This window comes from Vigna angularis, chromosome 9 (genome assembly GCF_016808095.1).
Source record: "Vigna angularis cultivar LongXiaoDou No.4 chromosome 9, ASM1680809v1, whole genome shotgun sequence".
In the NCBI taxonomy this organism is placed as follows: Eukaryota; Viridiplantae; Streptophyta; class Magnoliopsida; order Fabales; family Fabaceae; genus Vigna; species Vigna angularis.
In genome coordinates, this window is record NC_068978.1 from 24,055,236 (window position 1) to 24,069,899 (window position 14,664).

The 14,664-nt window shown below is 27.8% G+C and overlaps 1 protein-coding gene across 1 annotated transcript; it reads left to right on the forward strand.

The window, feature by feature from the left end:
- The first annotated feature begins 5,620 nt into the window (after positions 1 to 5,620).
- On the forward strand, positions 5,621 to 10,046 carry LOC108347160 (GDSL esterase/lipase At5g33370). The gene is made up of 5 exons (XM_017586311.2): positions 5,621 to 5,936; positions 6,098 to 6,225; positions 6,468 to 6,710; positions 9,125 to 9,377; positions 9,680 to 10,046. Exons 1-5 carry the CDS (start codon positions 5,684 to 5,686, stop codon positions 9,910 to 9,912), a joined length of 1,110 nt encoding a protein of 369 aa, XP_017441800.1. The 5' UTR covers positions 5,621 to 5,683; the 3' UTR covers positions 9,913 to 10,046.
- The last annotated feature ends 4,618 nt before the right edge of the window (positions 10,047 to 14,664 follow it).

The following is a 14,664-nucleotide window of genomic DNA, read 5'->3' on the forward strand; positions in this document are numbered from 1 at the left end:
TTCATATAAATTAAACTAATATTATTTAAAAAATATTATGAATCATATATACATAAAATTTTGTATTTGATTTTAAATGATTATATTTAATATTATTTAAAAAATATTATGAATGATATATACATAAAATTTCGTATTTGATTTTAAATAATTATATTTTTCACACAAAAAAATTAAAAGAATGTACTTAGTAGTTTATTTCAAAGAATTTATTTTTAACTTCAACTTCAAATTGTTAGAGTTTGTGAATTTAATAAAACAAAAATAAGTAAAAACTAACAAACTAATTAAAATATACGGTTAATGTATTTATATTGTTATTAAAAAAGTATATATATATATATATATATATATATATATATATATATATATATATATATATTTATTAAACGACTCTAACAATGAATACAAGATAACAAAACATATTAGATAAAAATAATTTATATTTAAAATATTAATTTTTTATACTATTTTTTATTTTTAATTTTATCCTTTTGTGATTTCTAATTAATTGATCATTTAATAAAATAAAATTTTAAAAATATGTTTTAGTATTATTTCTTAAAATAATATTATTTAAAAATTATATACATTTGTTAATAATACAAATTGTTTGTAGTGAAACATAAAATAAATTGTAACATAATAATTTTGTCTTAGAAAAATAAATTTATCTTTTTTATATTAATTTATAATATAAATATTTTTATTGTTGAATATTTTCATATTTATATTATTTAAAAATTAAATTGATATTTATTTAATAAAAAAAGTTAACATTAATCGTATATACATAAAAATTCGCACAAATAAGTTATAATAAATTAAAATATTGTACTTAATCATTCATTTCAAATGTTTAAATTAGATATTTTTTATATTGTTTTAATTATTTTTTACTATTTTTCACTTCAAAATATAAAGTTGAAGACTTTGGTAATATCGAAACAGAAAGTAAAAACAATTAAACTAATTCTTTTGAAATATATCAATGTAATGTATTTATATTGTCATTTCTTGAATCTAGAAATATATATTAGATATACATTGATTAGACGAGTTTAATAACACACTAGACAAATATTGCAAAAAAAAATATTATATGAGTTTAACAATATACACATTAGACAAGTATAAGAAAAATCATTAGATGAGTCTAACAATACACAATAAAAGATTTTGTCCATACATTAACTATATGAGTATAACAAAAGAACTTAGATTACGTATTTCATATGTTTATTAAACAACTATAAGCATACACTCACTAGAAAGTATAAAAAAAATATTAAACAAATTTCTCAATACATGGATTATACAAGTTTAGTAGTACACACATTAAATGAGTTTGTTCATACAATCACTAGCAAGTATAGCAAAAAAGTTAGATGAATCATTTTACACATTGATTAGACGGGTATAACAAAAAATATTAGACAAGTAATTTCATACATTGATTACACGAGTATAAAAAATTATTAAACAAGTCTAGGAATACATTAATTAGATGAGCAAAGCAAAAAACATTAGACAAGTTTGTCGATGTATTAATGAAATGAGTCAAACAATACACATTAGACAAGTAATTCAAATATAAATTAGATGAATCTAACAATATACATTAGACAAGTCTTTCCATACACAAATTAGACAAGTCTTTCCACATACAAATTAGACAAGTCTTTCCACACACAGATTAGACAAGTCTATTAATACACAATAGATAAGTATGTTCATTCATTGGTTAGATGAATCTTGAAATACACATTAGATGAGTTTGTTCAAACATTGATTCAATGAGTATAATAAAAAAGATTACACAAGTCTAACAATACACATTAGACGAGTTTGTCCATATACTGATTGGATGAGTATAGAAAAAAAAACTATTAGATGAGTCATTCCATATATTGATTAAATGAGTTTAAGAATACACATCAGATACATCAGATGTGTATGTCCAACATTAATCAAACGAGTCTTACAACATATATTAGACGAGTTTGTCCATACACTGATTAGACTAGTCTAACAATATACATTAGACGAGTCTATTCATAAAATACTAAATGAATATATTAATACACATTATACGACTCTATCCATTTTAAGATTATACGAGTTTTGCAATACACATTACACAACTTTGTCCATATTCTAATTAGACGAGTCCAACAATATACATTAGATGAGTGTGTTCATATACTAATTAGACGAGTCTAACAACACATATTGAATGAGTTTGTCAATGCATTGATTAGACAAATCTAACAATACACATTACATTTGTATATATATTCATACAATGATTTCTATTTTTAACAAGTCAACTCCACATATTTTTACATATACTTTATATTTTTAGATAATGTACTTAATTTTTACACATGTTTTATTCTTTTTATTTTTATAAAGTATTATTTATATTTCTATAAATATATTGATTTTCTATACTTATAAATTATTTTTAAGATTGATTTTATTCAAAACTTAATTATAAAACTAAAAATATTTATTATTTATTTCTTCAATTTCTAAATTTCTTTTAATAAATGCATAAACACACATCTACATTTAAATACGCGTTTAAAACTAGCTTACAGCATTAAAAAAAAAAGACACCGGACACATTAAAGCATTTCACATACACATATGTATCATTTGAGGTATTGAACTTAGTCATTACATAATATCACATGCTTTATGTGTTTGGTTTTGTACGAGAAAAAATATTTTATATTATTTTATTTGTTTCAACTCTTAATAAGTATATGCTTTTTTTTAAACAAAAACCTATGCATAAGCTTTTGAGTCAAGCCAACAAAAGCTATTAATATGTAGTAAACATACACGCTACTTTTATATTTGTTGTTCATTTATTCACCAAATATAGTGGTTGATGTATTTTGCATCCTCATATTTTGAGATAAAACTATTATGTAGTATATCATTTATTTTTATTTGCACTTACATTTAAGACGTGTTAGAAAATATTCCACCCAACTCTACAGAAAGCGTGTAAAAATATAAACGTTAGTTTATTTTTAATTACTAATTATGCATTTTATGAAATATGAAATATTTAAACAGGTTTTATTCTGAGAAATAATTCTAGAAGAAATGTATTACTTTTGAATACTTTAGATTTAAAACCGATTTGGAGAAAATATCAATTTTAAAATTAATATCAAACCCATTAATAAACTTTTAAATTATCGTTTTAAACATGAATTTAAATTCAAAATGTTGTCTAACTATTAAATTTAAATTTATAAAAGTCTAATTAGAATCTTTTAGAAAATATAAATTTAATTTTAATTTGAATCCACTTATTTAGATTTAGATTAAATTTTTCAAACGAAATGAATACCCATGGGCATTGATTTATCAGAGTTTTCTTGAGTCCGTTTGCTGTATTAGAAAGACGGTTGTTTTAGATCTCCATACATGGTTGGAGACTACGTACGCTGTCGAACTTGTGGATGCTAACATTGTTATTATAAAGAACTTTAAAATGTCGAAAAACAGCGTTAAAAGCAATTTCACCGAGTTCGAGCAGAATTTTTCCCATAAAAAGTACTTGTGATGCAGTAAAAATGTAAAGGCCACTTGATTCAGCTTTATTGTTCATGTGCAGTATCTTAGCTGGATATAAGTTGTCCAAGAACCACTATTAATTGCTGTAAGCCACGTTGCATTTACAAGCAGTAGCGCTGTCAAAAGTAATTCAAGCTCTGTTCGGTTCAACACGCTAAAACATTCAGTGATTGGACATCGATATATAAGGCAAAAGTAATTCATATAATAAATACACAATTTTTAACTCTATTTTTAAAACGATAGTTTTATCTTCAGATTCATTTCTATTTCGTCAGACTAAACTCACAAATCTAATCCTAACATATATGATAAATTTTCCTTTTATTATATTAATCTCGAAATTTCAGAAAAATATTTTCTTTTTCATTATTTGTCTACACCGAATCTTCTCAAGGACGATCTAGAACATAGGCTTTATTTATGGTTTAATAGGTTCGGAGGTCCTTATATTTGTGGGTTCGTTTCAATTAGGTCCTCCAATTTTGAAAGTGATCAATTTGGTCCCTAATTTAACAAAATTGAGTTAATAATACCCTTTCCGTTAAATATAATGGACGGCGTTAACTTTTTAAACATGTGGCATGTTGAGGCATCCTTTTATTTGCAGGTGGCACAGTTTTATTTGAAGGATGCTTCAACATACCACATGTTTAAAAAGTTAATGACGTCCATTGCATTTAACGGAAATGGTATTATTGACTCAATTTTGTTAAATTAGGGACCAAATTGATCACTTTCAAAATTGGAGGACCCAATTGAAACGAACCCACAAATATAAGGACCTCCGAACCTATTAAACCCTTTATATATATATATATATATATATATGTTGGCTAGTAACTAGAGCTGTCAAAACGGGTCATTTGGTTTGACCCGGTCCGATCCACCAAGGATTTGTCACTTAGTGAGTTAACCCAACCCAGCTCATTTATTAGTGAGTCAGAAAAATCTGAACCCGGCCCAATCCACTACGGGTTGGTGGGTAAACAGGTTAGTTCACTGATTCACTTAATTATAATTTTTTAAAATAAAAATAATTACAAACTTTTTATAATTTAAATGTAAACAAATTTTTCTCTCAAATTTCATTCCCAACATGGTGTTTAATTAATTTTGAAAATAAAGAACTTAAATAATTTTTTCAAGCAAAAAAAAATAATAAATATTTTTTTATAAAATTAAAATTAAATTTTAATAAAATAAAATTAAGTAGGTGGGTTGGTGGGCCAACCCAGTCTACCACGGGTTCAACCTGCATGAGCTGGGTTGAAATCTGACCCACATAAAAATTAAATTTTTTTCAAATCGAAGCCGGCCCGAAGCCATGAAATGAGCCGGATTGACCGCGGATCGTGACCTATTTTGACAGCTCTATTTAGAATATAGGATGGATTTATGTAAATTGTTCTAAAAGTTAAAACATTTACCGTAAACGTGACAGTGAAAAAAAATTTTAAGGTACAGAAATTCTTTAAAATGGGTAACTTTTAAAAAAATTATGCTGGATGATATTGACCGATTTCTATAAAAATATGAAATACTTTTAGAATTGAAATTATATTAAGATGATACGATTTTAATTTAAAGTGTTTTAAGTTGAAATTATTCTTTTTAATATAATCTTTATTAAAATAGAACTATAAAATAAAAAATTATCTTAATGAAATTTCAGTTTAAAATATATTAATCTAAAATTATTTCAGACTTAAAACTTAAAAATACTTTATATTAAAGTTATGTTATTTTAATACAACTTCTTTACTTATAAAATCGAGTTAAAATAAAGTTAAAATGACACTACTTTTATAAATTTATATATAAAATATGTTTTTAAACATTTTGGCCATTTTGATAAATTTTATAAAAGAAATACACCATCTAGGGTAATAAAAAATCCACAATAATTAGACCATTTCTTTATCCAGTGGAGGTAGCCAAAGGCATTTAATTTGTCAGAAGAAAGAGCACATAAAATGATGAAGAGCATTATATAAGGCACCTAACACTCACGTTAAGCTGCAAGGTCATAGGAGGAGATTAGAATAGCATTGAACATTGTTCTGGTTTTCTTGGCGACATTCCGATGGAACAAAACAAGAAAATGGTTGTTTCTCCGAAATCTATATTTTTATGTTTGTTTTTGAGCTTGAGCAGTGTTGCTCAACAAGCTGAGGCAAGGGCATTTTTCGTGTTTGGTGATTCGCTTGTGGATAATGGGAATAACAACTACCTAGCCACCACTGCACGTGCCGATTCATATCCTTATGGCATTGACTCTGCATCTCACAGAGCCTCTGGTCGTTTCTCCAATGGCCTCAACATGCCTGACCTTATCAGTTGAGTGCTCACCATATCTAAAATTCTTTTATTCTCATTCTACTTCATATTTTCTTTTGGAATTTCAATTAAATTATTCTTTAATATATATTTTAATTTAATTATTCTATCAAAGGCGATGTATATATGCATATATAAACCGTGTGATGCATGTATTTAGGTGAGAAAATTGGGTCAGAACCCACATTACCGTATTTGAGTCCACAGCTCAATGGTGAAAAGCTGCTTGTTGGTGCAAACTTTGCTTCTGCCGGAGTAGGAATTCTCAATGACACAGGATTTCAGTTTGTAAGTGAATTTCACATCCATACATTAGCCTGTGTTAATCATAATATTATAAAAGTAATATCTTATTTTGCAACATAATCTAATTTTGAAAATAATAGGGGTAAAAGAAAAAATATACTTTTTGAAGGACTCAAAACGATATGGCTAGGGTTATCTTCCTTCTGTTTTAAATTAAATCAATAATTTACTTGATTAATAAGAGAATGCAATGAGATCATGATATAAGAATGTTGATTTTGCAGATAAACATTATCCGAATCACAGAACAATTGGCGTATTTCAGACAGTATCAGCAGAGGGTGGCTGCGCTAATTGGAGAAGAACAAACACGAGATTTAGTGAACAAAGCATTGGTTCTCATAACCTTAGGTGGCAATGATTTTGTCAACAACTATTTTTTGGTTCCTTTCTCTGCCAGATCTCGCCAATATGCTCTTCCAGACTACGTTGTCTTTATCATCTCAGAGTATCGTAAAATTCTTGTGGTATTTTCATCCTTCTACTCTTCTTGCATTAATGCATGTCATTACTTATTTTTTTTTTCTTTTTTGACAATTTTTTACACAATTTTACACTTAGATGAAGTTTATATCATTAATGCATGTCATTACTTCTGTTTTCTTTGAAAATTATTCATCAGCATCTAATTTACACTATTTTTGTGGTTTTTAAAGACAAAGAGAGAGAACACAGTGATTTGATTAAAAACAAACATGAAATATAAAGAATGGTTAAATAAATATACGTGTAGTTAATAAATTTGAACCCAAAATTAAAATAGATATGAATTTCAATTTCATGACTAAAAATATATTTAATTTTTAAAAAAAAATTATTGATGGTAACTTATTCTCGGACTACAAGTGGTTGCATATTAGTCTCTTTGAATCATAATGTCTGCTCCTACACCCTGACATGTGGTCGTGTGACATTAAAAAGACTTAGGCTAGCAATGGCTGAAAACATAGAGGAAGAAAAAGAAAACTTAATTGCATCAAGCGACTTAGAAAAATTTATGCTTGAGTGGTTGTGTCCTCAATATTTTTACTGATTTTCCCGACACTTTACAAAAAAAATATTAAATAATATAACATTTAATATCTTAGCAATATGAAAAAAGTAAACGTGTTATTTGTTTGATAAGAATGGTTAGAAAAAAAAAACAATGAATTTTTAAAGTAGAATTACAGAAGATAATAAAAGAAGATATAATTTACACGACAGATGATCCTATCATGTTGTGTTATGATAGATGATGTAGAGTTTGTGAGGCAAACATGTTAAATGAGGAAATTGATTTGGTGGTTGAGTGCAGCATGCATTTTGGTTATTAATAATAAAAGCAACAGGAATCATGTCACTGAAGATGCAGCGTGAGCAGGAGTGAGTCTATACTAAATGCGTGGTGTCCCTCTCTCACTCTACTATTCTGATTCTATTTATTGCCATCAAATCTAGGGTTTTAAATTTCGGTACTGGAGGCAGATGTGTCTTTTAATTTTAAAATAATTTACACATGATGAATTTATTATATTATAGAAACAAAAGAGAATAAAATACGAAATTGAAAAATTGTTACAAAAAGTTTAAGAGACAAATATAAAGAGCCGAGAAACTAAAGTAACTGATATATAGTGGTCAAGATTAATAAAAATCTTAACTCTTGTTAATAAAAGACAATTGATATTATTGTTTGTTTTGACATTGATATTTACTGAAGTGAGTTATTTACAATAAATTTAATTTTGAATTAGAAGTATGGTTGAATAATGAGGGGATAGAATCTATATTTTGTGTGATTATCAATGTTTGTTAGCTAGATAGTTTACACTGAAAAATTCTGTTTCATCTACTTATATACTATTTATTGCTCATAAAAAACCAAGAAGTACTTGCATAAAATATAAAACTAAATAGGAAAATAGTAACAGGTAACTTGCATTTATATTTTTTGTGCAAATATCAGAATGGGGGAAAACCAATTTTCTAATTAAGACAAGCACAAGTTGTACATGTTAAGCCAAAATGGCATACGAGTTTATGCTTTTATTTGATTTTGGGAGTGGAAATAAGGATAAGAAGGTATAATTAAATAAAAGAAATAAAATAGAAGGTAAGTTTGTTTATAATAATTTTTCGTCTCACTTTCCCAATTTCATTTAAATAATTTTGTAACATTATACAAACTCCAAGAGATCTTTGTCTATTACTTTTTTATAAGTCCACAAGATGTTCTGGTCAATATTCATCTTTAACGTGATTTATATAATAGTTATGACAATGAAGTTTATTTAAGTTTTAAATTTATGATGAATTTATATTTTTTTAAGCAAGTTTTTATTAAATCAATTTTGTTAGTGTTTATAAGTTATATATCTTGAAATAAGTTTATGTTGTAATTGTTTTTATATATTTAGTATTTTTTTCTTGTTATTTTGTTTATTTATATTTATGCGTTATAAAGTGTAAGAGTATTTATATAATATAAACTGACGTTGTCACTAATCTAAAATATAAGTGAATTTTGTTATTGTATCAAGAATTATTTCATGAAGTTTTTATTGAGAATAAAAAAAGTTTTTTTTTTATCACTTTTCGGTATGTATATTATCATCTTATATTAATTATATAAAGTCATGTTTCTTTTAACGCATAAAAACAATTAAACAAATTATATACGAAAATAATAACCAAGTCTCTCAATTAAAAATTATAAAACCGAAAATTAAAAAATTAATTTATTTTTGAATATTTTATATATTAACAAAAATGAACACAAATTTAATTAAAAATATCACCAAAATTAATGGATTATTATTGTAAAAATTATGAACTAAGTTTTCTTTCCTTAAATATTTATGTTGTGTTGTAACAAAAAATAGATCCGTGATTAATGCAGCACCTGTACGAGTTGGGAGCACGACGGGTTCTGGTGACGGGAACGGGACCATTGGGTTGCGTGCCGGCAGAGTTGGCGATGCATAGCCGTAACGGAGAATGTGCGACGGAGCTGCAACGGGCCGTTAACTTGTTCAATCCTCAACTTGTTCAACTGTTGCAAGCCCTCAACACTGAAATTGGTTCCGACGTCTTCATTTCCGCAAACGCTTTCGCTATGCACTTGGATTTCGTCACTGATCCACAAGCATACGGTACCTTATTAACCTCTCTTTCACTTCTTATTATACTTGCTTATCGTAGTTGATACTACTATCAAATATTTCTCAAATTATACTCCCAAATAAAACACAGAAATATTGCATTTACCATATCCATTCTTAATAGACCGATTTCCAGAAATCAGGTTAAATGGTGTAGGGACATGGTTACTGTCTTAATTTAGGTCATTTATTATAGTCAACTAACTTCTACTGGGTTTAATCATGAATAACTGAAATGTGATGTTCGAATTAGGAAGCATTTATTATCCTCTTTATGTTGGTTTGATAAACAGGGTTTGTGACGTCAAAAGTTGCGTGCTGTGGTCAAGGAGCATACAATGGAATCGGACTATGCACTCCTGCTTCTAACTTGTGCCCCAACAGGAAACTCTATGCCTTTTGGGACCCTTTCCATCCGTCAGAGACAGCAAATAGATTGATTGTTGATAAATTCATGACAGGGTCCACTGAATATATGCACCCAATGAACCTTAGCACAATTATTGCTTTAGATTCTACCACCTAATGTCTGCCATTACTATTCTTCCATCCTCATCTTTTCTTATCTGCACACCCGGATTCTACAACGTATTATTGTATTTTAAATTTCTTCAATGTTTAAAACTATGTCATTGATTAATTCAGTAACATTTTTTATTATCAGTGCTATAACTACCAACTTAACAGGAATGAAAGTGTTCAAAATGAAACATAATATGGTGTTAATATTATACATTCAATACGACACAATATAAATAATATATGGAAGAGCTAAAGGAGTACATCAATTCAGCATTAATTTGGATCAAGATTACATTATAATCCTCTTACTCTAATCCGCTAAGGCACAGAAACTATCCATTTCCGTATAATACAGCAGACGTAGAATAGATATAAAATAATTAAGTTAAAGTAAATATAAGCAGAAAAGAAAAAGAAGCGTAACGAAGATGAATTTTATTTTAGAATCATGCTAATAAAATATATGATAGAATTAGACTTCTAACTCAGCTTCAGTTTTCAAGAAACCTAAACATAAAACGACACCATGATATTTTTACAAATTTTACAAACATATAGGTTTTAATTCACTGGAAACCCAAAGTTATAGGCACCTTTTGGCTTTAGTTAAAAAAACCAGAAGGGTTTCAAATAATAAAAAAATTTCAAAAAAATGATATTTTAAGTTCTGAAACTGAGAATCATGCAAAACTGACATCCTTTTTTCAAACTGAGAATTTTATTTGACATCTTTATGAATAGAGCCTTTAGCTTCGGTTCTTTATAGAATTGTTGCTACAAGGTTATGCAAATCTGACATTCCTTACATGACACTGAGATTTTTATTTGACACCTTTGTAAACTGGTCTATAACTTCGGTTCTTTATACAACCATTACCATAGGTTTTTCAAACATGACTATTGAGTTTATTATTTTATTAATTGACTTTTCTAAACAACATCTACAGCCTTGGTTCTTTCGATAATCAGTGTCATTATATGTTTCGATTTTACTATGAATTAAAAGTGTGTACTAAATTTCAAAATTGCCATTTGGAAATTTTAATTTTTTATTTTTATGAATTGCTTTAGGCAGCGGTTGTTGGCTTTAATTTTTTTTAATTTTTTAAATATTTTTATAATTTTTTTTAAATAAAAAAAATGGTCACGTGTCAAACTGACATTTTGTCACATGACAATGACAATGTGAATTGACACTCGTTAGATATATTATCTTTATCTTTTATCTTTAGTTAGTTTGTTATTATTTCTTATTTGTTTTTGGACTTAGTCCATATTTCTTTTATTATAAATAGAGGACACTATATGTATATTCAACACAAGGGAGATTAATCTGATACATATTTTTCACTATTTTTAACATGGTATTTAGAGCTTAAGGTTCTTTTGAGCAAAACGTTTATGGTGCCTCTATCACTATATCGCCGCTGCCGGCGGTGGCGCTATCTACTGTCACCGTCGTCTATCGCTGTCACTACAGGAGTTCTGGTTTTGACCGACGATCAAATGGTTTTGATTGTTTCGGCCAAGCGACCACCATGCCATTAACGACGATCGGAGCTCCTACACGCTCTCAGCACCTTTTGAAGTTATGGATTTGTTCCTTTTTTTCGTCGTGCATGGTGGCATGTCTAGTAGTAATTCAAAGCGTTGAGGTCGTGTTCATCGTGTGTTGTTGCACATCCCATCTCCTCTCAGACACCTATTCAGAGTATCGAGGTTTCTCCTTTTTCCTTTTCAGGTGCCTTGATTAGAAAATCTTAGATTTCTCTCTCCTATTCAAACATGGCTTCTCACGGTACTGTCTCTTCTGACATTTCTTTTGTCACCATTGCATTTGACTTGCCTATATATTCTTTATTTTTCCCATGGTTTTTTGTTAGTTTATTTATAGTTGTGGTGACTCTCCAACAATTATCTTTTTATCCACTAGTGACATTCCTCAACGGCGATTTGCAAGAAGAGATTTACATGGAGCAACCTCCGAGATTTGTTGCTCAGGGGAGTCTTTTGGGTTGGTATTTCGTCTTCTATGTCGTCTTGCAAATCATTAGCAATTTGGTGTCACATGAGTGCAGAAGCAAATATTTTTACTAAGTTTTATGAATTGTATTAGTAATAAGCTTGGTACAAACAATTTGTATGCACTAGCTTAAGGGAGAGTGTTAGGTATATTATCTATATTTTATATTTATCTTTTATCTTTAGTTAATTTATTATTATTTCTTATTTTGTATTTTGGGCTTAACCCATATTTCTTCTATTATAAATAGAGGACTCTATGTGTATAATCAACATAAGAGAGATTAATCTCATAAATACTTTTTCTATCTTTAATAGTACTGATAGTGTCATGTATCATTGTGAGATCACGTGTCATTGCATTAGTCTCAATTTGGTTTCTGTATTTTTATTTTGTTTCAATTTGATCCCTATATTTTTATTTTGTCTAAATTTAGTCCTAATTTTTTTAAAAAATTATTCCTCTCTAAATTCAAACAAAATTTAATTTGTATATAAATCTTTACAAATATATTTATAAATTTAAAAAAGTTAATTTTGTTAAAAATTTGAATAAAAATATCAACTTTAATAAAAATATTTGTAAAGATTTATATAAAAATTAAATTTTGTTTAAATTTGGGAAGAGACAAAATTGTTTAATTTAAAAAAAAAAATTAGAACTAAATTAAGACAAAATAAAAATATAAGGACCAAACAAAATAAAAATAAAGGGACAAAATTAAGACTAATACAATGACACTGACAATGACACGTGACACTATAGTATCATATTACACTATCATTTCCACATGGAACAATGTTAGCTTGACATGTGATAACTTTTTTTTCTATTTTTTTAAAATATTTTAAAAAATAATAATAATTAAAAATATTTAAAAAAAAATCACAAACTGACACGTGACACCCTCTTTAACAATGTTAGTACAGAAATAGCAGTAATGATCTAATTGGTTAAATTTTTTAAAAATAAAGACCCAATTAAGACAAAAAATAAGCAAGAGACGTATTTGTGATAAATAAGAAAAAATAGGGACTATCTGTATGATTAAACCTATATTATCCTAATGTGCTGTAGAACTTTATAAAATAAGTTGCTCATGTACTCCTTTCGTAGTTTATTGATTCATAATCAAATGGCTAAACATTGTTGAAATAGTAAAAAAAAACAATAATTTCAATTAGTACATAATGTTGATTTAAGATAAATATGAGTATCCAACATTATGGGAGTCAGAGTGAGCCAAGAGGTTGTCTCACCACGGGTTAAGCTAAAACCCAACTCACTTTTTGCTGAGTCGAAAATTTTGTAACTTAGCTCAATGCACCACTGGTTAGTGGGTTAGTTGGTTGAATCACTTATGAATATTTTATTTTTACAATTTATTTTATATACTTTTTGTAGTATAATAAAAGTGGATTAACTTATTTCATTTTATTTTATAGCGGTGAAATCATAGTGTTTACCTAATTATTTAAATATTATTATAATTGTAGTAGTTGAAAACTAAAATAGATGAACATATATAATTTGATAAACAAATAAATTAAACATTTTAACTATTTAAATATTATTGAACAATGTTCTATACTTAAAAATATTAAATTGTGAACCTATATAATTAGAAACAATAAAAATTTTAATACAAAATTTATAAAAATGATAAGAAGTACTGATAAAGTGTTGGTGGTGGGTTACGGGTCATGATCTTCAACCCACCTCAAACCCATTTAACTTGTAAGTGAAATAGTCAGGCTCACTTAAACCATATTTTAAAAACTAAAAGTTTTCCAACCCAAAGCATAAAACCATTAATAAAAAAGAACACAAAAACCACTCAACAATTGTGTTGTTCCTCCATGGCTTTCCTTAGCTATGATACTCATGGCATCACTAGATTCTGGCTCTTAAATCCCATGGAAATTACACTGTTGCACTAGATTTATGTGACTACAGTGACATAGAAGGACCAACGTCAATCAACAGCTAAACAAATTTTCCAAAGAGACTTCAATGTATGGAAAACATGTAGAACTCAACCAAAAACCAAAAACGTAAAAAAAAAACACCAAAAAACCACTCATCAGCGACGTTGAGCAGCAACGAGAATGGAGGTGCTTAAAAAGTAGGCTTCAATGAGAGATGGAGGTCCTCGGGAACTCTTCAATGACGACAATGGACATAAGGAACCTCTTCAACGTAACAATAGAGTGTAGACGAAGGCAGAGGAAGTTGTAATGGAGGTTGTGGCATTCACGCGAAAGTGTAGTGGGTTTCGTTGGAAGATTTCACAAAATGAAAGGCGTTCAGTGACTATAGAAGGTGTGCAATGGATTCGTAGTGGAGAAATGCAGGAGAAAACTACAAAAATGAAGTTGATGTCTTGTAACTTTCATGAAAAGTAACCCTAAACAGACTTTTAGGTTTCAGTTATTAGTAAAATCGAAGCCTAAAGGCTATTATGTTTCGGTTTTACAAATAACCAAAGTTTAAAAGTATGTACTTAGTGATAATTTTGAAATTTGACGAACTATTAAACTTTGATTTCTTTGTAACTGAAGCATCGAGACCTATAAAAATTAAAAAAAAAAATACAAAAATACTACCACGTCTATTTTTATATGTTTCACTTGCTATAAAACAGAAATATATAATGCGATTTCAAAAGCCATCGTAGTTTGGGTCGGCTTGCACATAAAAAATATATTTTTAGAGTGTGCATGAACTTAGAGA